The 26,674-nt window shown below is 40.3% G+C and overlaps 1 protein-coding gene across 8 annotated transcripts in view; it reads left to right on the top strand.

The window, feature by feature from the left end:
* The window catches only part of RhoGEF2 (Rho guanine nucleotide exchange factor 2), a 289,609-nt gene extending 266,398 nt beyond the window's left edge, over nt 1–23,211 (top strand). For all 8 annotated transcript variants that reach the window (XM_065229133.1, XM_065229135.1, XM_065229131.1 and 5 more), the window contains 6 exons: nt 10,877–11,457; nt 12,613–13,138; nt 13,215–13,392; nt 13,466–13,609; nt 13,682–13,789; nt 21,510–23,211. In XM_065229133.1, the coding sequence (XP_065085205.1) occupies nt 10,877–11,457; nt 12,613–13,138; nt 13,215–13,392; nt 13,466–13,609; nt 13,682–13,789; nt 21,510–21,662 (1,690 nt within the window). In that variant the 3' untranslated portion in view covers nt 21,663–23,211. The remainder of the gene's footprint in view (nt 1–10,876; nt 11,458–12,612; nt 13,139–13,214; nt 13,393–13,465; nt 13,610–13,681; nt 13,790–21,509) is intronic.
* Nucleotides 23,212–26,674: the final 3,463 nt, after the last annotated feature.

Below are 26,674 nucleotides of genomic sequence, written 5' to 3'. Positions count from 1 at the left end.
AGTTAAAAACACCAGCAGACGGCTAAGTATCAACTTTTCGAATAGCTTCGAGATGGATGACAAGACACTGATGGGGTGATAGCTTTTGGCACTGGTAGGGTCTTTGCCAGGTTTGTGGATTGGAATGACTTTGGCTAACGTCCAACATGCAGGGAAGTACCCAAGCACCAAACGCTTATTGAAGACCGCTGCAAGGTGTTCGAAGAAGTCAACACTCAAGCTTTTCAACTCGAGGTTGACCACTCCATCGACACCAGTGGCCTTCATGTTCTTGGTCGATTTTTAATGGCTGCTATCACCTTATCAGCTGATATTCTACTTTCGTCAGAGACAACTACGGGGGTGGTAGCGACTTTGCCTCCAAGGTTATGTGCATTCACAAAGTGTTGACCAACAACATTGGCCTTTTCAACTGGGGTTATGAGTAAGGAAGAATCCATATTCTGATTAAGAGGGGAAAGGGGAGGGATGGGCCACGGCATATTTTTTAATTTGCCATTTTCCAGAATGGTTTAGCATAATCTGGGAGAGAGCGAATCTTGTTTGCAGAATAGTTATTTCTGAGATGCATTACTGGTCTAAGTCAAGACAAATGTTATAGATATACCAAACAGGAAATAAACTGCAAATTAAAATTCATACCAGCTTCTCATTTTTAAGGACCACATATTTTACTGACAGGAATTACCACTCACCCTGTATATTAATGCCACACAATATGTGATTTCCCATTCACAGACTTCAAAATATAGTACCAAACCCTGAAAAATGTTGGAGCGCTAATTTATGCAATAAGATTTCCCATCCAGGGGCGTGGTTACATAAATTCAGTAATCGACCAAATTTTCAATAGCGACAAAAATATCCTTTAGTTATATCCCAATGACGCGTTTATCTAGATAAAATTGATAAATAGCAGATTTTTAGCGATGGGCCCAATCTTAGATCCATACACACTTAGATTTTTTCACCGAGTCCGGCAAAAAAAAGTGCCGAGAATCCAACAGCCGAGCCTTCGGCAAACATCTCGGTAAAACATTCAATTACCGTTAGATCGGCAAAGCACAATTTACCACAACTGTCAAATTTTGCCGATCCTTCGGAAAAATTGTCTACCGTTTATCGTTTTTTTTTTTTGTGAATCCTGGCTATTTTTCTTTTTTTTATTTGTTTGCTTTATTACGGTTGCGATTTTAAAGGGAAATAAAAGTAGTAGGATACAATTTTATAACATTGTTTTTTTTATTCCTCGAAAAACAAAACACTATCAATCTAGCCATAAATAATCAGAACTTACCGTACATCGTCGGCGAAGGTTTGACCAACGTGACCAATGAGAGTGGCAAATTCGGGTGATCCGGTGCTTCTGGCTTGGTGCTTGCGTAGTTTTCCCTCTTCGGTTCGGACCGAGATGAGCTACACGCGTTTGATGTTATTTCTAATGAAGCCAGCATCCAGGAAAGTTGTTCCGAGTGTTGTTCAGATACCGGGGCAGTCCCTAAGAAGAAGGTCGACTTTTTTCGTGACGACGATTATCGATCGTTTGGGTCCAAGAATTTCCGACAGATCCGGCCAGATGGAGCACGGGAGATCGAGGAGATACACCTGAAAGGGATTACAAGAGGAATTAATAATATTTTTTATTAAACATAAGTCTAGCAAAATGGTACCAACCAGCAACAGGACGATGAGTGACTTTATATTATTGATATAGGATATAATCTCGATGTAATCTGGCATCTCTGGCACCTCTCGCAGATGGTGGTCATTAGCTGCTGCTTAGATTTATTCATAAACAGCTACTGGGCAGGTACCCGGGAATGCACGGTCCGGCGAATTGCAGCAATGCACCACAGCCACTGTAAGGAATTTTAGAAACTGATTGCTTCGGATCTAGCGTTCCGTAGAAGGTCGTTCGATCGTCGTCTTCATCCTCTTCGTAGTACTCGTAATCGGACATCTGATCTCTGATTGTCGGTGCTGCTTCTTCCGTCGAGGAAGATTCATCCCGGGGCACCCGTTCAATCATCCTCACTGATATTTCTCAACTACGACGCTACTACTTTTAAATTTTCATGCGCATCTAACCTAATTTTATCCTGACAGTTATTTATGTTTCCGTCTTCGTTGACAGATATTTTAAGTATTTTCGGCTAAGCAAAATGTGAATGCCGTATAGTTCGTTATATTATTTTGCTGATTTCGGCAGTTTGAAATTTTTCCGATTAGATCTGTGATTACAATTGACGAAGCTTGGTAAATGATTGTTTTTACCGAAATTTGGCTAAAACCAGATACGAATTTCAGTGAACTATTATAGGTTTAACAAAACTTCGGCAAATTTTCAGTTTACTGATCTGTTACGGCAATATACCGTTCCGATTCAAATTTCGGACGATTCAAATTTCGGACACTTTCATTTTTAATTAAATATTACATTCAGTTAGAAACAAAGTAATAATGTTAGATGATCGTGGAGGGCACTAGTCAAAAAAATTTAAAATTTACAAGACATGTGGATCATATTCGACCGAGATAATCAACTTTTAAAAGTGTCCGAAATTTGAGTTTAAGTGTCCGAAATTTGAATCGGCACGGTATTTCACCGAGGACAGATTTTGATTTTAAGTGTGTAGGCCAACATTGAAGCCATTTCCCCTATTTGAATTTTTGGCAATCAAATTAATAGGTTCGTTTCATTTCCCATACATTTTCCCGTATAAAATTTAAAATTATCCGGTAAATCCAGATCATAACCAAATTCATGCAAATTTAACACCGTTGTTGGGAACCTCAATACAAATCGGAAGAGCAGTGGAGAACAGGGACTTTTGATCCACCATACAAATATGACCCACACTAATGTACAAAAAATGGAAAAATTGTCAAGAAAACAGCAAAACGTAACAAAACATTTAGGTAGGGGACGACGGGGTAAGATGGCCTGGTAAGGCGGCCACTCTTAATTGATGTAAATTTAAATCCTTTCTTAAATTTGCCAAAACCACAAAGTGACAAGATATTTTCACGTGTCGTAAGTAAAATTTCAGTCACTACACCAATTTTTATTGTTTTTGATTATTTTTTAAAATAAAGGCTGACTAAAAGTAAATTGGTACGCCCCTCGCGCGTCGCTAGCACGCCTCTAGTGTTGGGAATCGAAAATATTTGACAGTGGTTTGTTTACACTTCTATAGAGAACAACTAGTGCAGGTTTGATCGAAGTAGTCGATCGCGTTCAGAAATTACGTCAAATGGAACACGATAGAAGAAAAAATATTGTGCGCAAACACCTGGAAAATCCGGAGTGGTCCGGTTCCAAGGTGGCTAAAGTGCTAAAGATTCCAAAACAACAGTTTGTCGAGTGCTCAAAACCTATAAGGAAACCCTGCGCAGCAAGGTGTTGAGGTGCGTTAAAGCCAACCCCGGTCTTTCGATCCGAGATGTGGCCAGAAGGTACAACAGAAGGATAAAAGTCATACAAAGCCAGTAAACATCCGAACCGGCACATGAAGCAGAAATCCGTGGCCAAAAAGCATCGAAGAATGCCTGACAAAGCGTGTATTGCCGTTCATCCGCAACATAGGGGCAAAGTCATCTTTTGGCCCGATTTGGCCAGCTGCCACTACTCCAAGGTGGCTCTGGAGTGGCATGCTGCCAACAAGATCGATTTTTTCCCCAAGCTAACGAATCCTCCGAATTGCCCGGAATTTCGACCAATCGAAAAATACGGGGCAATTTCAATGCAGTTTTTTTCAAAGTCTCTCAAAAATGTCTTCCGACTTTTGTTCCTTAAGTTTTTTAGATGTTTTTTTTTGCTTCCACTGGATTTGATTTGATTTGGTAGGATGTTTTTTCCAAACTCCTATTTATACCGGATATTTCATCTGACTACATTTTTTTTTCTATTCTGACACGGAAATATCTTAAAACTTGTCCTGTAAATTTTTTGTAACTTCTCCTAAAAAATTCATCCAGTGAGATTTATTTCGAGGCTCTTCTGGGTTCAGAGGTTATTTCAAATTCGCCTAGAGTTTTCTTCCGACTTCCCTCAGAAGTCTATCTGTCTTTCCTTAGTAGTGTCGTCTAACTTCTCCTGAATTAGTGTCTTTCGTGGGTTTCTTCTAACTTCGTACCCGGGAAACCGAACTAGATTCCCGGGAAATAAGAAACGAAATTATTGGTAAATTTTCCAGGAATGGTTTCCCGGGATGTCCCGGTTAGGAAACACTAGTCACCAAGTCGCCAACTCGATATGCCAGCTTTACTATAGAGGCACCATCAATGTAGAGTGCGCTAGGCGATTTTGAGCGAAATGTCATCCAATCCTTTTCTTTACATCATAATGATTGTATTGCACATCTTGCAAATTTCAGGGCTGGTAGCGAGTCACTTTTTAGTGACTTGGTCACTTTTTTCAAGCCAGTCACTAAAAAGTCTCTTTTTTAAGGCCAAGTTACTAAAGTCACTTTTTCTTGTAATCAGTCACTATTTTCTACTTTCTTAGCGTGCATTTATTTCAAGATTGATCATTCTTTGCTTTGTGGCGTTTAATGGTCTTTCTCTATCTACAGGGTGTCTACTCATTTTTCTAAATAGAATTACCTGAGTTTTACAGGTTTTCCAGTACTTTAACGGATAAATTCCAGGTTTATAATAAGAAAGCTTTCTTGAAATGCGTGAAAAATATGCTTTTTTGGTAGATCAAAAACAACAGCAATTTACCAAACTTTTTTAAGACATGGCAATCAGTTTTGAAGAAACAACTTTACAATCAAATCCATTGAATGTTGAAGTTTAACACTTACTTAATTTCTCACCTAATAAAGTTAAACAAAAAAACTTACCTTGACTATATGTTTTAGTATTACTTCTACGTGAAGTCAACGATTTACATAGTTAAAGATGCTAATTTCAAATAACAGACTGTAGTGGTAATTTTTATACGATAGATGGAGTAGATGAAAGCATAGAGTTGATAGTTCCGTACACTGCCGTACTCTAACGGAACTATCAACTCTAGGCATTTTCCTACATCTATCGTATAAAAATTACCACTACAGTCTGTTATTTGAAATTAGCATCTTCAAAAAAACTTACTTAATTTGAGTAAGTCTAAGATCTAAAATTTGTCAATATCTTGAAGTTTCGTATTCCATGTTCAAGATAATAAAAAATAATTGATTAGATTTTTTTTAAAGTTCGTAATTGTAGGAACTTTGGAGAAGTTCTAAGTAATAAAAAGAAATGCTGAGAATTTCAGTAAAGCTCCATAAACAAACTGCAGGATCATAAGGGAAGTTAATACGCTGAAAATATGGGGAACTTACTGGAAGCTTCAAGAACCTCAAAGCGGTTCTTTTAGCATTCGAAAATTTTCGGGAACTTTTATGAAGTTCCTAGAATTTCAGAGAACTTCACAGATGTCAAGCGAACTTGAGAAATATAGAAAACATGAGGAGTATTGTTCAAATTTCTAAGAAGTTCTATGTACCTCAGAAAAGCTAGATCTAGAGATTTTTGGGGAATTTCAGAACTTAAAAGCAGTCTCCGTAGCTTTAGTCCAGACTTTTGGAGCAGTTTAAAGATCTAAAATCGTAAATTTAAAAAAAAAAAATCAGGATAGTTCCATGATGTGCTAAAAAAAATCGAGAACCCTTAAGATGTTCCGAGAATTTCAAGGAAGCACAGAGTTCTTCAGAGAATTTATGAAACCTTCAGAAACTTCACAGAAATCCATCAGAATTTCAGGGAAATTTAAAGATTTTTATGGGAATTCCATTTATTTCCGAGCAAAACCGAGATCTTCAATATAATTTAGAGCTTAAGGGAAGCTTCGAGTATATCAAGACAGATTAGAGAATCAAAGGGCAATTCAAATAGTTTCAAGGGAATTGTAGAAACCTTAAAGAAGTTGCGAGAAACTCAGGGAATTTCCGGAAACTTCAGCAAAGCTCCGAGAGAATTTTTGGAACGTGTTAAAAATTATATGAACATCCGGAAAACGGATTTTAAGCGTGTTATACTATGGGGATTTCAAGAACTTAAAAAATGCGAAAATTTAGCTAAATTGATTAGAGAAAATCAACGAAGTTCCATTAATTGAAAAAATGCGAGGACTTTTATCAAGCTGTGAACAAGAAATTCAAGAGAACTTCTTATAAATTTAGATACTTTTAGATAGTTTCATGATATTCAGCGAAGTTCCGAGTACTTCAAGGATGATCAGTAGACTGATGCAAATTTTGACATTTTCGCTCCACAGTGCTCATACGGTTCCAAATCGGGTCCTGATTAGTCTCCCAAAATTTGAACTCATTTGCAAAGAAACTGACTTGGCACAAACCATTTGAAGTTTATATGGAAATTACTATGGGAAATCAAAACTTTTTGTTCATTGTCTTCTTACCTTTTTCCATATTGCACTGTTCAAAAATTCAAAAGCTATACTTATGGAAAATTTTCTCAGCTTCAACTTAGCAGAATATAGTTGTGGAGCCAAACGTCAAATAAAATAGTTATTAATTGTTTAAGAGATTGATAATCTTATGGCATGATCAAGCAGCTGTTTTGTGAGCAACACTGTATCTTGCAGTGTGACATAGTAGCCATGATTTTTGTGCTCTATTCCAAGCACCAGAAACACCAATGTTGCCTGCTGAACAGTTGATTGAGCATAATTGTAAGACATTAGTGGCTTGAATTATTGATAACTTTTGATGCTTAAATTATATTGAAAAGTGGTTGAGGACAAAGTTGTAGCTGAGAAAGTTTTCTACGAGCTCAGTCATCATTTTTTAAAACAGAGCGATATGGTAAATTGTTAGATGGATATGAACAATACATTTGGTTTTCCTATAGTAATTTCCATATAAACTTCAAATGGTTTGTGCCAAATCAGTTTCTTATCGAATGAGTTCAAATTTTGCGAGACTAATCAGGACCCGATTTGGAACCGTTTGAGCACTGTGGAGCGAAAATGTCAAAATTTGCATCAGTCTAATGATCAGATAGCTTCAGAATAATCCCATTAACTTAAGCAAATTTGCAGAGACTTACAAAGAGTTCCGTAGAATTATGGGGTATTCCATGAATTCTATGATTGATCCGAAAACGTCAGAAGCGTCAGGGAATAATGAATATATATCAGAAAATTTGCCGGTTTATTAAACAAATTTAGAGAACTTCAGCTAACCATAGATAAGTTCAGGGAAATTAGTGAGCGTTTATAATGGTTATAATACTTAAGGAAAATTATCGAAACTTCAAGGCAACGTTAGAAACATTGAGGAAACTTTAGGAAGTCCCATCATGTTCAGGGAAGTTTAAGAATTTGATGAGAAGTATTGTGAGTATCCGGCTAGTTTCTCAAACTACAAAAAAATTTCAATGCAGTTTCATTAACTTCAGGAAAATTAGGGAACTTTTAAGTAGTTCTGAAGACCTCAGAATAGTCCATTCTGATTTCCATTAAAATATTCCTCAACATTTCAATAAAGCTATCCTCCTAATTCAATTTTCTTTTAGTTTTCCTCGGAATTACCTTGAAAATCTCCTTTTGAATCTCACTCCTTCCCTTGGAATCCTACTCACATTGAAAGTCTCGTAAGAATTCAGTGGCATTTCTCCTCACAAATTCCTTAGATTTCTTCTCATAATTTGTTTGGCAAACCCTCCTGAATTTATTTTCCGAATTCCTTTGAAGATGTTCTGGAGTTATTCTCAGATTTAATTGTAATCCTCCTTTTGGTATTTTCAAAAAGATTCCAAGGACTTATGCTCCGGATTAGTTTTCTCCCACAACTTTATAAAATTATCTTCAGAAGGTTCTTGGAATTTTGCTCTGAAGGAGTTGTGCTCCTCAGAAATTTTCAGAGTTTTCATTAAAATTAGCTCTTAATTCAATTCAGGGGTTCTTGAAATTCTACTCAAAACTTTCAGGCTTCACAAGAAATCTAAAATTCCTCAGAACTACCTTAAAAGCAGATTGCATCTGATGTTTTTTCTGAAAGATTTTTTCCCAGATCTTCCTTGAAATGAGGTCCTTAGAAATTATAATAAAATTCCACGAGCTTTTAAAACTGTGCATGTGTTTTTCTTTAAATATCCTTAGTATGAAAATTATTAAATTCTCTGAGCCTTCCAGGTATTTTAAAGAAAATTTAAATTTCCTGAGGATTCCCGGTTTTCTAGGTTTTTGCAGTTAGTAGACGCCCTGACTAATGCCGTGGGTTTGGCCATAAACTTTCTATTGAATCTTTCGTTTTAAAGGTTCATATCGTACATAAGTGTTTATGAGATACTTGTTGAATAAGTCTAAAACATCAAACATTTACTTTGACTATCTGTTTAGCATTACTTCTGCGTGAAGTCAACGATTTACATAGTTGAAGATGCTAATTTCAAATAACAGACATTACCACTTTAGTCAGTTATTTGAAATTAGCATCTTCACCTATCTGACATTTATTTTCTCTCAGGTCACTTTTGAGTCACTATTTTTACAACTATAAGTCACTATTTGGTCACTTATTTCTTCAACACGGTCAATAAAATTACTATTCACAGCTGTCAAACTGTGAAATTTCCATCAAGAGTAGTCTTATTTTTAGATTACCTACAGATCTGAACTAAATTACAGCTCAAATAACCATACATTAAAAATCTATAGGTTCATAACCGCAGGGACAATTTTATAAATCTTCAAGCACCAGCAGGATCACAGCAAAATCAATACAGGAAACAAAATATTCTACGTGGATGACGATTTCAAACACCTGCGGTTGATAAATTAATCAGGAAAGGTGAAAATATTTTCCTATGCTTCACGGCGCTCTCGTCACTCCTTTGAGGGTTCCCCTATTCACTGCTGGCTGAAACGATCGCTTAGTTTCTATTGGATTCGCCTATTATTGATAGGGGTAAGCAAGTGAAGAAGGGAAATTTTTCTTGTATTTCACGCGCAATCATTCAAAAGGCCCAATTTAATCGGCCAATTCTATTAATCGTTTTTCACTTTGGATGCTAAAACTTTTTCTGATGACTTTTTGCGTTCACTTGTGAGTTTTTGAGAAAAAATCATTTAGAAAGCCATGTATTTTTTTTTTCAAATTTCATGTTATATTTATTTTTAGTAATCTAAAAATTAAATTATTCTTCTGGAAAAGATACGCTTTTTAATAGAAACAGACATAGAGACATAGGAAGCGGAACACTTTTTCACATTTCCTGATAAATTGATTCATCTGAGATGTTCCCAAGCTTGATCTACAGTTGAAAATTTTAATTCTGTATCGTTTTTGCAAGGATTCTGCTGGTGCTAGGAATTAATCTACGGTTTGGCATACGGTTTACCAACATCGAAATCGTCCAAAAACAGCGAATATTGAACGTACGTGAATAATTTCCAATAGGATAGTGCCCCTCCCCCTTTGGTTGATGCCTGTAGCCGCCTATGACCTTAACCCATTGATACCCAAGGTTTTTCACAATTCAAACAAATCATTTATTATGAACAAAAGTAAAAGTATTTGCAATCTAATCCCTTCAGTTTGATCCTTGAATTTCATTCAAAATTGCCAAATCAAATAAGCTTTGTTTTCAACCTTCAGCCCACTTTAGTGTACGTGAGATCTTGCACAGAGAAGTCAATAGCCTATGTTTGTGACGAAGAATGAATAGTTGTGTGATTTCTCGAGCGTATACCTAACTGTTTTGATTGTTGAGACATCGAATAATGTGTCAAATATCAGAAACAAGTAAATTGCAGGTCAGCCAATATAAAACTGAAATGACTGTATCCCTTTAAATAATACCCTATTGAACCATTATAAAGAGCATTTTCATTGGTTAATATTTAGACATGAAGCAATGGCATTGAAAGTTTATCTATAGATCATCATCGGTTCCAAACTTCATGAAAGTCACGTAATGTCAAAGTGAACTCAATCGCCGTTTAAAAACACTCTTCGGAGCATCAAAAACATGGTATTTAAATTAATCAACTCAATTGTTCACTCTGGTTGTATCCTACAATAATGGATCCACACAAATCTTCCTATCGATTATCCAGCCATACAGGTATTAAATCACCCAAAACGGTGAACCGTGCAGAACAAGTTTAATAATAGAAACACCCTATACCTACCTCCAAGCTCAAATAGATAAGGTTCGATTACGGGGTTGAAGGACTATACAAAAATTAACAACCCATGAATAATGAATCCCCATTTGTCACAACTCCGTTGGAGTGAAGAGAAACACTTGCCCGAACGTGGGTTGGGACATCCTTCGAAAGCGCTTCCTTTCCCGTCCGTCGTCTGCATGGCATCTCGTATCAATCATCCACACCGTCATCGTGAATCGTAATAACAAATTACTCCGGCTCTCGCCCTTACCGTCGTATTTACTCTCACCTGAAGAAACAGGTAAATTGTCCTTCAAAAATTGCGTGCGACTAATAAACCCCAATGGTGAAGAAGAACGAACAACGACGACGACGGCAGCGACGGTGGTGGTTCACGTGTTGATTCGTTGTACAATTGAGAACATTCGCTAAGTAAAGGGGTAATGATGAATTTGACCGTCCCGGTAGTGACCGGACGGCTGCGGCGGAAAAGCATTGCCGCCGAGGTGGTTCACTGTCTTGCGGACCTACGGCTGGACAATGACGAGAGTGTCTCCTCCGGAGGACACCATCATGGAAAGCACGGCAGCAAGCGACGGGGCAGCCTGGGAGGGGAACCGGTGCGAAGGCCTTCGCTGGTTTCCAGGTAGTTTGAGTAGTTGTTGTGGAATATGAATAGATTGCTTTTCTCCATGGCTTAAGAATTTTTAAGGATAATTTTTAATCATGTTGTATTTCTTTTTTTTACAGATGGTTCAAGCACATATCGGACGCTGCCGATGCGTACAAAGCACGTACCAAAGGAACGCACGACTACAACGAGGATCCCTCGGGCGGCTCGGGTCAGCAGCCGAAGGATAGCTTCGAAACGGTCACCGAGACGCAAAAGATCGAAACAACCACGGCACCGATCGAGCGGTTAGAGCGTAAAGACAGCAGCCATCAGTGTCGGGCCGTCAGCACCGGCGGCAGTGTCACCAGTAGCCATGGTCACGCGACCGGTCCCAACAGTGCAAGTAGTGGTTTGAACAACAATGAAGATTCGCTTCCGAACAAGAACCGGGCGATAAACGAAAGCGATGACAACACCTCGAACGAGGAGAAGGAGTTGATCAAGCGGCGAAGTCAGCTGGAGTCGTCGGCATCGCAAGATGTACCCAGTGATGACGAACGGCCCAAGGATGAGGACGACCAGGGTCAGCAGCGCGGAAGTCGCGGTATAGTGAATAACACGCGCACCCTAACGCAGCAGTGTTTGCTGGTCGCACCGAGCGAGATCCATGTCAGTGTCAGCAACGCGCTGACCGCCGAACCGATATTGACACCTTCAGGTAAATATTGTTCGAGTGCGCTATATTTTACTCTCCGTCTGCCTGCCGCACTCCGGGACTGACGGGACTTTAAAATACTTTATATTGCGGGCGTGGAGAGGCGGATGTGTTTACTCGAACGGATGTGAGTCAATTGAGTATCGAAATGAGGCCACCCCCGCGGGATAAATGATCGGAAATTGCAGAACGAATCACCATTCATTCATGAGAATGAGAAATGGTAGTAGATTCAAATCATTGGTGCAGAATACGTTTCTACGCAGTCTTCCAAAAATATGTATGGACGATTTTTGGGGGTGTCTAAAACCTCTCAAAACAGTCTCCGTAGTTTATGAACAGCCCCTCATGCAAAGTTTCAGAAGTTGATCAATTCAAAATGTATGGTAAGATGGGACAAGATTGATTTATTAATTTCTTCGATTGTCAACATGAGCAGGTTGAAAAAGTAAACCATTACTGGGGTTGCGTTGAACTTGCTAATTTTTAAAAAACAAATAATTTAACAAATGTACTTGTTTTACCCCGTGACCCACTTGCCGCACCTTACCCTACTTCAAACCTGATTCTACCTTTGCACTCATATCAATTTTGGTATATGCCTACTCCGACTACCTAATCCTAATCTAAAATTCAAATATCGAAATCAGTCGACTTAAGTTTGCTGCATACAAACTAAATAATATTTACAATCGTTTCAATTCGGGGAAAACCTTCTTCCTACGCTTCAGGAACATGCAAATTTTATTTATGGACTCACTAGAATGTACGCAAGATAATAGTCCATCCACTGGATCAATAAACAGTCAGTTCCAAAATGTTCAATCGAAAGATTCCAGCTCAAACAGATAAACACACACGTCCCGTTTTAGCGCTGCCTCTTGCCGCCGTCGATCGACCGCTCTCCCTCCCGATACTCGATCCGGCTGGGTTGAGATAGGTTATTCGCCAGTGTTTATTATTCGATCATCCATCGTACCAATTTCGCCTGTTTGGTGCTGAATTTGGCAAAGATTGTATTCAGCCGGTTGACACACCGAAGATAAACATATACATTTTTGGATAATATGAAAACAGGCTTCCTTGAAAGTGACGATGACTGCATCTGAAATCGCACTGCGAATAAATGAATGAATGTAAATTGTATTTTGCTTGCAGAAAAACTCCGCCGCCTTGACCTGGCCATCCGGAAGACGCTGGTCGAGAAGCAGCGGGTCGTATGTGATATGTTCAAAGTGCCGGATGAGCACTTCCTGGCGATCGCCGACATTGCCGGCCAACCGGAAGCGCCCCAGAAGGAACCGACCGACATCATCCTGGCCGCATTTGCCCACATCCAATCGTTGACTGACGTCTTGAACGAGCACATGCGGGTCACTCAGAGCCAGGAGATTTCGGCCGTTTCCACATCAGTCTGTGATGAGTGCAATGGCGGTAGCAGTACGATGGGCGGTGGCAAAGCGATTGCCGCTGTCGCTGTAGCTGCCACCGTAGCTAAGAATACGACCGCGACCAGCGGCGGACAACCGGAGATTAACGGTACCACGATTGATCCCACGAGTAGTAGTGCGAATGCCCAACCCACCATAGGAGTCCCACCGATTTCATCCGTACTGCAGCAGCAAGGCGATGAGGTCAGCATTACCGAAGACGAGGACGGCTACTGCGAGATTGATGAAGTTAGGTAAGTATCTTCCTTCTTTTCTTATCAGCAATTTAGTGACAGTTTGGTTATTCAACGTTCATTTTCAACAATGCAGGGCGGCGGCCGTTCTACTGGAATCTCAGCGAGAAGCTGAAAAACTCAGAAAAGCAGAAGCGGAAGCAAAGGCAGCAATGGATTCCACCACGCTGCTGGACGACAGCGGTGGCGGTGATGGTGGTCCCAAGTCGCCGGATTCGCATATCGAAATCAATGATAATTACGATACCACTCAGGTAAGCTGCTGCGAGGAAGTTTTATTGGGATAAATGATCACACTGTTTTTGTTTTCCTTTGGTGCCACACCAGAATCACCTGCAGCCCAAATTCACCGGAGTGGATCTGTGCGGTAGAAATCGGCTACTGCACGTATCGTCCCTGGTGCCAACCGTACCGTGCCATCTGATAGCGAGCTACGTGTCTGGTCTGAACGCGCAGATTTCACAGCTATTGGTTAGTATTTTGATGCGCGTGGGTCTACATTCTGGTCAGTCTGAAATTGCATTCTTTTTTTTCTAATTACAGCCAAAAATTAGTGAACGAGACTTAGAGCGAGAACAACTGAGACGGGAAAATCAGCATTTACGGGAACTATTGAATGCAATGCATCAAGAGCGAGTTTTAGAATCACAGGTAAAATTATCATTACTATTATATCTATATAAGTCAGGGGGACTGAACGCCAGGGATAGACTTTAAAGCTCATCACCGCTATCAGAAGTTTTACGAACATAGGTAAAGCGTGGATACCGAAGATTATCTATTTCTTGGTGGAGGAAGTTTCCTCTACCAACAAACGATTTTTGTATTCACTATGTTCATGGCTGTTCAATATGGAAATGTAATTAATCGAATTATAAACCTAATTAAAAGCATTTACAAGCCATCCTATGCTTACATTGATGTCATCTGAGCGCTATATATTGTACAGCCAATTTTCAAATAAATATCATCCTTTATTTGGATGACAGTCGTATGAATGCTAATCAGCTGATGACGAATTCAACCATAAGGCAATCACCCGAAATTCGAAAGCATAGTGTTAGAGGGCTGGAGCAATCATTCGAAGTATTGCGGATGTTTGCGTTCAGTGTAGTTTGGTAGGTGGGGTTTGCTCTACGTAGCAGTCAACAGGCCACCCTAATAAAATTTGTATGGTTATTTTGCTTAACGACGTGTTCAGGGTATCATCCAAACCATTTGTGGCATAGTTATATAATATGGGTTATGGTTCAGTTAGATTTTGATAAGTCTTTAGTGGGAATGACACTGATGAAGACTACACAGTGTAGTCGAAATACATATCTGTCATGGATACCAACATTAATTAAGTGGAATTAAATGGAAGATAACCTTTTTAGCTGTTTCATTAAAAAAAAACTACAAGGGACAGCCCTATGGGGTTGTACGCAATGGTGACGTAGGACTACGTGGTCTTATATAATAAACGTTATTTGTTAACTGCAGCAGGAACTTGTGTTTTGTGTAGGAATAGAAATTTGAGCGGGGTTCTCTCTGCTTATATTCTTTAGTATGACTATGATTGCCCTGAAAACAACCTTGCGATATGAAATTTAGTTGAACATGTTAAGAAATTTAACTCTTTTTGAAAGTCTTGGTGGCCCTGAAAAGGGCCGATGGTAGTACTGGCTTTAAAGCCTTTGGAACATGATGATGGCAGCTGGATCAGCAAATCGAACCGAGCAATCCTATGCTCTTCGGTTCAATGATTGGGCACTCGCAAGAGTCTCGACCCGGCTACTGCTGGACAGGGATTGAACTGGTGTCTGCGACAGGTTAGAAGGCCGCATAATATCAGTGTCCACCCAGCTTAAGCTCCTCCCCTTTTTAGTTTTTCTCTCAACAAGTTGATAAAACTTAGCCTTTAGCAGAAATACGTTTAACACTTGTTTCGGCGAATTTATGATCCTGTTTCACGTCATGGTTCTTCTCTTTACCTGTATAGATAAATTAGTACTTTAATTTATTTTCTCTTCTGCACTAAATCAAACGAGTAGAAATAAGAAGAGATGTCAGTTACGCGCTCGAATAATTAAAAACGACAGGATTTAAGAAGCAGAGGGATGAATGTCAATTCTCTTCATCGATTTCCTCTTTTGATGACCATGGCTTCACTAACCCATTTTTGCGCTATTTCTGCTATGATCTTCAATCATCCAGAACAACAAACGTATCAATGAATGTGTTTGCCGTCGAGTTATTAACGAAACAGAAAGTCGATAAGGAGAATCGATCAAAATCACTTGCACCCCTGCTTCCAAGTTTGGTTACAAGATTACAAGATCGGAGGCGAATGCCACTTCGATTTGTTTCGTCTACTAACGACTATCTGATAACTGTGTTGGGGAAGCAGCAATGCTACATCGACATTTTTCGACTAGAAACGATTCTCTGATGACTGTGTTGGGGAAGCAGCATATGCATGTACGTTACTGGTGGATTTGTTTGTTATTTCGATGCTTTTGGACAATGCTTGACATTTATCACTTTTTGAATAGTTTCTTGTAGACAAAAAAAAAAGAATCGCTATCGATGCGTAGGAATAGTTTTGATCGATTGGTAATAAAAATATTTAAATTGATCCACGGGCAGCTGAGTTATTAACATTCAAAATCTTTCATAATTTCGTTACATGTTCCATTTTTGGTTTTCACAAAGTGTACCCCCATATAGAAATCACAGACGTAGTCCTACGTCAATAGAAAAAAAAATAAAGTGGAGCTGATCATTAGGTGAAACTGGTATGCTCCCATTCAGAGTTATGTACTTTGACTATATGTTTTAGTATTACTTCTACGTGAAGTCAACGATTTACATAGTTGAAGATGTGGCGGGGGGGGGGACACCCCTCACCATCCCTCTCCAAAGGGGGAATAGAGATGAAAAAACCGATTTGTACCTTCCTTAAAAGTTGTTCTAGCTCGCTATTCTAATATCTATATGCAATCTTCACACTGACGTACTCTAACGGAACTATCAACTCTATGCTTTCATCTACTCCATCTATCGTACAAAAATTACCACTACAGTCTGTTATTTGAAATTAGCATCTTCAACTATCTAAAATATAATTATGTTATAACACGTTACGATTTTTAAGTACTGTCCGCTTTATGATTTGAAATATAATTCGCGATTTGATCATTTACTGCCAACTTAAGCATGTGGCAGGATCATTTGTAGATAATTACTTAAGGAACATTTGTCTAGAAAATTTGAAAACGCTACCTGGATGGTTAACCCCTCATTTAGGTGAATTTTCTAATACTTAGGATGAATGTTTCAGAACGCCGCGCACCTTCGTGTTGCAAGCTCGCTGATTTCATGCATGGTACAACCTCATAAATAGAGCGATACCTAACAAAACTTGAAGCGCTAGGGCAAAAGTATATTTAAGACTTTAAGTCAGAAGAGCATAAGAAAGTCAAATGTGGTCAAAATTATCTGTCCTAGAATGCTAGAATGCCGTATTGTACAGTGTAGTCTCTTCAAAACTACCTTTAGTTCTCCTTACAATATTCTTGAAATAGTTCTCAAAATTACCTGAGGCTTCTTATTATATTGGGATTCTCCCCAGAATTCGATTAAAATAATCCCAAGAATGGCCACCCTGTACGATGAAGCATGGATAAAGGGTTATACGGTCAAAATTTGGTCAATATCAACTTGACGTATTTCTTTCAATTTTGCATTTAAAAAACCTGAACACCCCTCATTTTGAAGGTGTGTGTGTGTAGAATGTTGCTCTTATTTTGATTTTGGAATTCACTCTTCAGTTGTCAAAATGCCGTCCAAGCAAGAAGAGCAGCGTATCAAAATTTTGCTCGTGCATCGCGAAAATCCGAGCTACTCGCACGCAAAGTTGGCAAAATCGCTAAAAGATGCCAAATCAACCGTTAAAAATGTAATTAAAGTGTTTGGGGAACGTTTGTCGACAGCCAGGAAGTCTGGATCGGGGGGAAATCGAAAACCGGAAGCCGCTGAGACGACAAAGAGAGTTGCCGGTAGTTTCAAGCGAAACCCTAACCTCTCTCTCCGAGATGCCGCAAATAAGCTGGGTGTATCGTCTACAACCGTGCATCGAGCCAAAAAACGAGCCGGACTATCGACTTACAAGAAGGTAGTGACTCCAAATCGCGATGATAAACAAAATACGACGGCCAAAGCGCGATCCCGGAGGCTGTACACGACGATGCTGACGAAGTTTGACTGCGTGGTAATGGACGACGAAACCTACGTCAAAGCCGACTACAAGCAGCTTCCGGGACAGGAGTTTTATACGGCAAAAGGAAGGGAAAAGGTAGCAGATGTTTTCAAGCACATGAAACTGTCAAAGTTCGCAAAGAAATATCTGGTTTGGCAAGCCATCTGTACCTGTAGCTTGAAAAGCAGCATTTTCATAGCTCCCGGGACTGTCAACCAAGAAATTTACGTGAAAGAGTGTTTGAATAAACGTCTGCTGCCTTTCCTGAAGAAACACGGTTGTTCCGTACTGTTTTGGCCGGATTTGGCATCTTGCCATTACGGTAAAAAGGTCATGGAGTGGTACGCCGCCAACAACGTGCAGGTGGTTCCCAAGGACAAGAACCCTCCCAACACGCCAGAGCTCCGCCCAATTGAGAAATACTGGGCTATTGTCAAGCGGAACCTAAAGAAGACCAAAAAAACTGCTAAGAGCGAGCAGCAGTTCAAGGCAAACTGGCTTTCTGCGGCGAAGAAGGTGGACAAGGTGGCTGTACAAAATCTGATGGCAGGGGTCAAGCGTAAGGCCCGGCAATTCGGATTTGGAAAAGCGGAAGCCTAACTGAATATTTTTCCTGAATTTTATACTAATTGAACTTGAAAAAGAAATTTAATTTGATTTTTTAAATAAACGATTTAACCGATTTACACGCGTTTTCCCTTGACCAAATTTTGACCGTATCACCCTTTAATAATTCAAAATTCGTGTTCACAAGCGTGATGTGCTGAATTTAAGAATGTTGTAGTTTGTGCGTGGTGCGCATTATTCATGGGTGGGTATGGGTATTTTCGGAATCGGGTGACGTTAAGAGACCGTAAATCCATGTCCGACGCCATCTTTAAATTCAAGATAGCGGCTTCCGGATAAAGAACAACTGGGATATACTGTCAAATACCCTTCAATATGGGTATTTTCGGAATCGGGATGCCTTATAGAGACCGGAAATCGATGTCCGACGCCATCTTGAAATCCAAGATGGTGGCTTCAGGTTATTAAAAACTGGGAATTCTAGCCGCCAAAGAAGCTCAACCAAAATCATCATCAGCTCCGGCATCGACTTATCACAAGACTCCATCGAAGATCCCACATGGAAAACTTGAAGCACCGGTCGTTTCCGGACACATGGAATATTTACCACCCAGCTACACCGGATATAACTACTGTTGCACAGCCATCATTCAACCTACCACAGTATCCGGGTCAAAAGTACTTCATGGTACACTTAAAATACCCTTCGCCACAACCGGCGTCGTGCTTCTCACCAGCTGCTCAACATGGATATAACTCGTTTACTAATAATTCATACATAATACAGTATCGGATCGAAGGAACTTTCCGACCTACTCGCCTAGCCCTGCCATCTCTATCAAAGTCGTCCCAACGGGTCATGGCCGTACAACTATGATTCGTTCAGTCAGTACAAACCAACGATGATTTAAGTTCACGAAGTTCCAACGCACTCCTACGGAACACCTAGATGTTTTGCAACCAGAAGCCCCCATCATGGATTTCAAGGTGGCGTCAGACATCGATTTCCGGTCTTTATACGTCATCCCGATTCCGAAAATACTCATATTGAAAGGTCTTACTTACCTTACCAATCAGGCTAAGGCCTTGTTGTCCTCTGCTGTCCGAAGAAGTCGTCTCCACTCTACTCAATCCATGGCCACACTTCGCCAGTCTCGTAGTCTGCGAAGGGTCCGCAGGTCGCCTTCTACGTGGTCGATCCACCTTGCCCGCTGCGCGCCTTTTCTTCTTATTGTTCCTGTTGGGTCGCTTTCTAGAACAATTTCCACTGGGTCGTCATGCGGCATTCTTACGACGTGCCCAGCCCACCGTAGTCGCCCAATTTTAGCAATGTGGACGATGGATGGTCCTCCCAGCAGCTGGTGCAATTCGTGGTTCATACGCCTCCTCCACGTTCCGTCATCCATCTGCACTCCACCGTAGATGGTACGCAACACCTTCCGTTCGAAAACACAACACCAAGGGCGCGTTGGTCCTCCACGAGCATAGTCCAGGTCTCGTGGCCGTAGAGGACCACCGATCTAATCAACGTCTTGTAGACAGTCAACTTCGTGGGGCGGCGAATTTTATTCGACCGGAGCGTCCTCCAGAGTCCAAAGTAGGCACGATTCCCTGTCATAATGCGTCTTAGAATTTCTCTGCTGGTATCATTTTCGGCGGTCACCAGTGAGCCCAAATACACGAACTCATCGACCACCTCGATTTCGTCACCGTCAATCTGAGCTCGGGGTGGGTGGCTAAAATTGTCTTCCCTAGAACCTCTTCCTTTCATGTATTTTGTCTTTGATGCGTTGATGGCAAGTCCAATCCACCTAGCTTCAGCCTTCAGTCTGATGTACGTTTCCGCCATCGTCTCAAAGTTCCGTGCCATGATGTCAATGGCATCGGCGAAGCCAAGAAGCTGGATGGACTTCCTGAAGATCGTGCCACTCGTGTCTATCCAGGCTCTTCTGATCACACCTTTTAACGCGATGTTGAAAGTCCATCATCTTGTCGTAACCCCCTTCGAGCTTCAAAGGGACTCGAGAGTGTCCCCGATACTCGAACAACGCACATCAATCGATCCATCGTCGCCTTGACCAATCGCGTCAGTTTATCCGGAAATCCGTACTCGTGCATAATCTGCCATAGCTGATCTCGATCGATTGTGTCGTATGCGGATTTAAAATCGATGAACAAATGATGTGTGGGCACGTTGTATTCGCGGCATTTCTGCAGAACCTGCCGAATCGCGAAAATTTGGTCCGTGGTAGCGCGGGCACCCATGAATCCCGCCTGGTACTGCCCCACGAACTCTCTTGCAAATAGTGACAGGCGGCGGCATAGAATTTGGGAGAGTACCTTGTAGGCGGCGCTCAGCAGTGGTTGTTGCAGCAATCCAACTTGTCGGTAATATCTCCTCCTCCCAAATCTTGGCAATTACCCAGTGCAGCGCTCTAGCCAGTGCTTCACCACCGTATTTTAATAGCTCACTTGGTAGTTGATCTACACCAGTTGATTTGTTGTTCTTCAGCCGACCGATCTCCTCCTCAATTTCTTGAAGATCAGGGGCCGGTAGCCTGTCGTCTTCTGCGCGTGCTCCAAGGTCTGTTGCCGTGCCACCTTCGTTTTCTGCTGCTTCACCGTTGAGGTGCTCGTCATAGTACTGCTTCCACCTCTCAATCACCTCACACTCGTTCGTGAGAAGGTTACCGTACAAGTCCTTGCACATATCGGCTTGCGGCACGTAACCTATGCGCGAACTATTTAGCTTCTCGTAGAACTTCCGTGTGTCGTTTACGCGGTACAGATTTTCCATCGCCTCGCGATCTCGGTCTTCCTGCTGACGCTTCTTCCTTCGGAAAACCGAGTTTTGTATATTTCGCGCTTGTCTTTATCGCTCCACATTCAATCTCGTGCGGTGTTGCAGCATTTCGCCCGTGCTGCATTCTTCTCATCTACTAACAGTTTGCATTCGCCGTCAAACCAGTCATTTCTTCGGTCCGGGGGATTGCAGTACCTAGTGCCGCTGCAGCAGTACTACCTATGGCGGAACGGATGTCCCTCTAGCCATCTTCAAGAGAAGCTGCGCCAAGCTGCTCTTCCGTGGGTAGTGCAACTTCCAGCTGCTGCGCGTATATGGAAAGGTCTTTGACTGTATTTCTCAGTTTGTGTATATCCGCAAGCCGCTATTTTGGATTTCAAGATGGCGTCGGCCATTGATTTCCTCTCTCTAAACGGTACCCTGATTCTGAAAATACCCATATTGAAGGGTATTTGACAGTATTTCCCAGTTTTCTGCAACCGGAAGTCGCCATCTTGGAATTAAAGATTGCGTCAGACATCGATTTCCGGTCTCTATACGTCACTCTGATTAAAAAAATACCCATATTGAACGGTATTTGACAGTATTTCCCAGTTTTCCTATAATCGGAAATCGGTTGGTCCAGTTGCCCATCACTGCCTCTTAGGCCTAGTGGCATTCGGTCTAAAGATCCATCACAAAAAATATGCCCCCTCTATTACGAATCCTGGTTGGGTGAATCTTAAGGAAGTGGATTAATTAGAAATTTTCTTTCACAGGAAACTACGGAAGCACCCGTATTGACTGACCCGGAACCGACAAAACCACAACCGCAACCAGCCCAACAGCAGCAACCATCAGAAACTGCTAATACCAACAACACCACCACAACCACCACCAATAGCAGTAGTAGTAATAATGTAAATGAGTGAATTTCCCTCAAACCCTCCCTAACAATAGTTGAAGAGAATGCATATCCCCGCGCATTAGCCTCTAAATGTGGAATTGTGCGCGTCAAGCCAAGCGCTCGCTAGAAGCTCGCCATCTCAAAACCAATCATCGTTGTTGCACTGTGGATGTTCGTTCAGCATCAGTGGCACATTCCACCCGCACACTGACATTGGCATTCGTTGGCATAAGCAACCTACATACAGACAATTTGATCCTGCATCGTCGATGATGATGATGATGATGATGAAGTTACAAAAGGCCTTAACTACAACAGTGTATTGTGTTTGTCGAGGTACGTGTTTTTTGGAGTATACTCGAATTAGTCGTCGTCGTCTTTGTTGTTGATGTTGCTGTCGTGGTATGAGCAAAGCAACGTAGAACACGTGCTTTGTATGCTTTTAGTAGATAATACCTAAACACATACACACACACACACATACATGCATACAACTTTAGTGATGAAAAAAATAATCAAAAGATCACAAGCAATTATTACCATCTAATAGGCGAAATCCAAACGGAAAGTGAAGAGACAACGTTAGGAACGGAAGAAGAACATAGATAGGAACAGTGCGAGTCGATTAAACACCGGATTAAGTTTAACTTATTTCAAAGTGTCTCCAAAATGTATTTCTTTTTAAATCAATGTTGTTTATTTGTTCTATTTTATTTAGGTTCGTTTCTTAGGCGCAGAGATGTTCAAATGATAATTATGTAATGTATTGCGAGGAAGATCAAAGTTAAAACAACACAAACTAACGGAGGTTGATTCCGCGATAGACTTCTTTTTTGCTGAATTTTACTCAAAACCCATTTTCGTTTCCCCTTAAGATACGTATACGTTTCCACACACTCACACACTCATTAGCTTTTGTTTTTTTTTATGGAACCATTTCCACAAAGTTGCTACCGGGGAAATGTGAGAGTAAATTTTCCAATTTTATAAAACGCTAAAATACAGAAAAGTGCATAAATAGCAATAAAGAGGAGGGCAAGCGAGGAGCCGTTCAAACATGTTTATTTAAGTTATCCAAAATATTGATTCTTTTGTTTTTAAGCGAAGTGAAAAAAGTGAGAGAGAGAGAGAGAGCTTGCGAAAACGAGCGCGAGAGTGTTGTTCGTGGAGTAGCAATTTAGGGTTATGTTTATCAAGATTATTTTATTGAAGCACTCCGCGAAGAAAGCAAAAAACAAAAGAAAATCAAGCAAAAAATGCCGAAACATAGAAAGGATTTATTATTTATTGTATATTTTCGTTCCCATCTCCCAAAAGGCCCATTTTTTCTTGTTTAAGGTCATAACCAACAACGTTTATATTGATAATATATAAAGAATAAAACACACACACACACACACACACATAGGCAACCGTTAAGAAAAAAAGGACAGCAAATTCACTTAATACAAAAAAGCAAAGCAAACCCGAATAAAAGAGTGGAAGCAGATGTTATAGAAAGAAGGTAGTAAGTTGTAAATAGCAGCCTAATAAAGAAATACACAATCGCACTCTCACACTCAACGAAAACAGAAGCAGAATAATCCAAGTTAAACAAAACAAACAAAAATTAACACACATGTTAATCAACGTAGCGTGGCAAATTTGTAGAAGCAAACCAATGAGCAACAAACAAGCTAACACAAGCAGCGCATAATGTTAAAGAGTGTTTGATTAGGCAAACAAATTGGCACTGAACAACAGCAACAAAAAACCAGGGCAGTAGTTAACCATAGTTTGTGATACGCGCAGATTTTGCAAGAAAGCAAAGCATTTTTCTCCTTCGGTAAAATTTGGGATGAACACATACAAATATCGGAGAACCGTAGAAAAAAGTCCGTGCCAGGGTCGCCATGTTCCTTCTTTCCATCGCTATTCGTGTCATCCGTCACATGTACTTATGTCATTCCCACGCCAATGTAGAATTGTTGTACTTATGCTGTTTTATTTGTACGTGCAAAATTCAAAATCGAATCCTTCCACTAAGATGACCCACCACCGCCACATGGCGACCCTGAATGGCAGATCCTCCGGCTGACAATAATGTGAGGATTTGATTTTCTTTCGTAACAAATGTGCATTTTTGGATGATGCAGGTATGCGAAAAGTGGATATGAGCACGACTTTTTGTGGTGAGGTGGAAAATGACGTTTGTAAAGCGGCAAATCTGGCAACTCTGAGCACTAATTGTTGATGACTACTGAGCGAATGTTGAACATGTTCTTAAATTCAACCTTCTTAAATTCAACCAAATCTTCGTTTGGAAGCCTTGTCGGAATTTCTTTCGACACGTTTCTGAAATATGAGACCATTGAAAATAAAATCAAAGAATTTTCCTGGAAACTTATTTGAGTCTTGAATTTTCCATCGAAAGTTTCCCCGGATTAAAAAATCCATAGATGTTGAATCCGCCTTGGAGGTACCAATTAAATTTTCCCGAAACTTCCACTGAGCTTACTCTGGTCAATAATTTCCGAAATTCCGGAGTAACTTTTCATTTTTCGAAATTTGTCCCACATGACATCATTACTTGTTTCATGGATGCGACGCACAAGACTTTTGGAGTTGTACCGTAAGGTCTCTAAAGCTTCACATATCTAGGTCGTCTACCCCACAAGCCCTCTGGACTTGTCATGTAAAGCCGCTGGATTTGTTTCACAATACTTCAATTTGTTTTCACAAGGCATCTGAACTTGTTTTATAAGGGCTTAGGACTCGCCCCGTAAGGTCTCTGGATCTATCCCACAAGATGTTCGAACTCGTCTTATAAAGCTTTTTTTTTAAACGTTATTAGAGAGATTTTTAGCCGTTGGCTAGTTCTTATAAAGCTTCTTAAATTGACTCACTACATCTGTGGACCTGCTCCATAAGGCTTAATTCCTTGTCACACGATATATTGGGTCCTAGGGGGAGTTAAGACCTAAAGTATTGTTTCCACTACATTTCTGAATCATTCCCACAAGACCTCTGGTATTGTCTTATAAGCCTTTGAATTTATTTCACTACGGTTATTTCATAATGTGTCTGAACTGCTCGGATGCATCTTTGAATTTCCTTCACAAGACGTCACGTGACTGTATTTGTTCAACCACATATCTGAATTTGTTGCACTTGTGCCACTGTACGGAGGAGGTAAGTCCTAAGCTCGTCCTAGATCATCGTTCAGCACCTTAAGTTGAATCCTGGTTAAGGACTTGAATCCTGGTTAAGAACATGATTTACATACCATCCTTGACTGGAATCTATTGGGAATTGTCTAGGAGATACTCGTTGACGGGTCCTGGACGGAGTTCGAGGTTCATTTCTTTCTACCACCCTGGGTAGAGGGTTAGCCAGGGATCTACCTCCTTGACTGTCTCCCACGACTTGAAGATCGTGCTCTGTCGTGCTATAGTTGTGCCAAGGTCGTCGTCTGCGAAGAGTCCTTCCTCGCGTATTGGTAAGCTCAAAATTTACCTAGGTTCCAGAAGTTGAAGAAGAAGAGCTGACTGCAACTAATTCCTCTTCGCATATCAATAACTTGAACCATCTGCGAATACATGAAATTGTCACGACAACCACCAGAACAATTAACACTAGGAGTAACGTGAGTGAAAAGCTAAATTTAATGGCGGGAAGGATGCTTATATATTCTGCAGAATAACCTTGCATGACAAAGCGTAAGAGTGATCTTTCTTCTTGATATCTTCGTTTTTAGGCCTTCAAAAAGTTTTGCTGAGATTTGGCGGTCTCCTTGGAAAAATCTTCGAAGGGTCCTTAAAGGCTTTTAAAGTTCTCTTATACATTTTTAAAACACCTTCTGAGCATCTGAGTTATTTCTTGGTTCCTTCCAGTTTCAAACACATTTAAAGGTCCCTAGACAGTCCGAGACCTCTGCTGAGATATTTTGTGGAAGCCATTCTTGTTCATGCATTAGAGGAGCATCTTTTGGAACGCATTCAAGGTCTGCTTACAATGTCACTTGTAAATCCTTCTGCAATTTGGAGGTCTTGTGCTGCCTTCTTAGGATCCATGAATGAGTAAAGATGAGTTAACTTTGAAGACAGTTGAAATTGGGCGAAGATATTTGTAAATTGATGTAGACTTTCGAAGCTACATATTTTATACATCAGGCAATTACGTGCACCTTTTTATGATGGGGAAAATAGGATTAACTTGGCTCTTGTTTCGCTTCGTTAGGCTCTAAAGCCTTTTGAAGAACATCACGGAGCTAAGGAACTTTTTTTTTTAAAGAGTTGGTCCTTGGAAAAAAAAAATCAAACGTCGTTTTCCTTTTTTTCTTTCTGAAAACCCACCCAACCTGAACTGAGAAATGAGGTGAAGCGCTAAATCATTAGTGAGATCGTAAAAGTTTGCCTTAATTCAATGTGTACACGTAATTTTTACAATCGAAAACCCAAACGCCTTCCAATTTATTTGAGAAACTTTTACGAACTTTTGTACCAAGGTTTTCATTTTTTTTTGCGAGTCGTGTTTACCGATTCGGTGATGATTTTGAATTTACAAATTGTCAATGGTAACAGCAATTTAAATAATGCATATATCAACACAAACTAATCATTTCAAAGTTTACAACAACAGTAGCTCGTAGAAGTAATCAAATTTTGTATGACCTATTAACTAAAACCTACATCGTTCGTCAAAAGATCAATGAGAAAAATATAGTGCGTTTCATTTGTAATGGTACCTACCCATTTAAATACCAATGTTAGATTGACACCAAAAATTACATAACGTTCGATATAAAAAAAAAACCTATGCCATTTTCATTCGAAATCTAGAATTCTTTAACTTTTGCAAACTCCCGCCGTGCTAGTTTCTGCATCACTTTGTTTTGGACTGTAGCTAATTGTACCATAGAAGTAAATTAATCCTTATCACTCAATCTCACACACACACACAGACACATAAACACACCAAAAGCTAAACAGTTTTATTACAACTTCTACTATAAAACTATATTCTACTATTAAAGCGAGTAATCTGTAATCTGCGACG

The sequence above is a fragment of the Ochlerotatus camptorhynchus genome, unplaced genomic scaffold (genome assembly GCF_037179485.1).
Source record: "Ochlerotatus camptorhynchus isolate MF236.1 unplaced genomic scaffold, CSIRO-AGI_Acam_v1.1 ptg000308l, whole genome shotgun sequence".
NCBI lineage: Eukaryota > Metazoa > Arthropoda > Insecta > Diptera > Culicidae > Ochlerotatus > Ochlerotatus camptorhynchus.
Note: the sequence above shows the minus strand (reverse complement) of the source record. Positions and strands in the feature narration are given on the sequence as shown.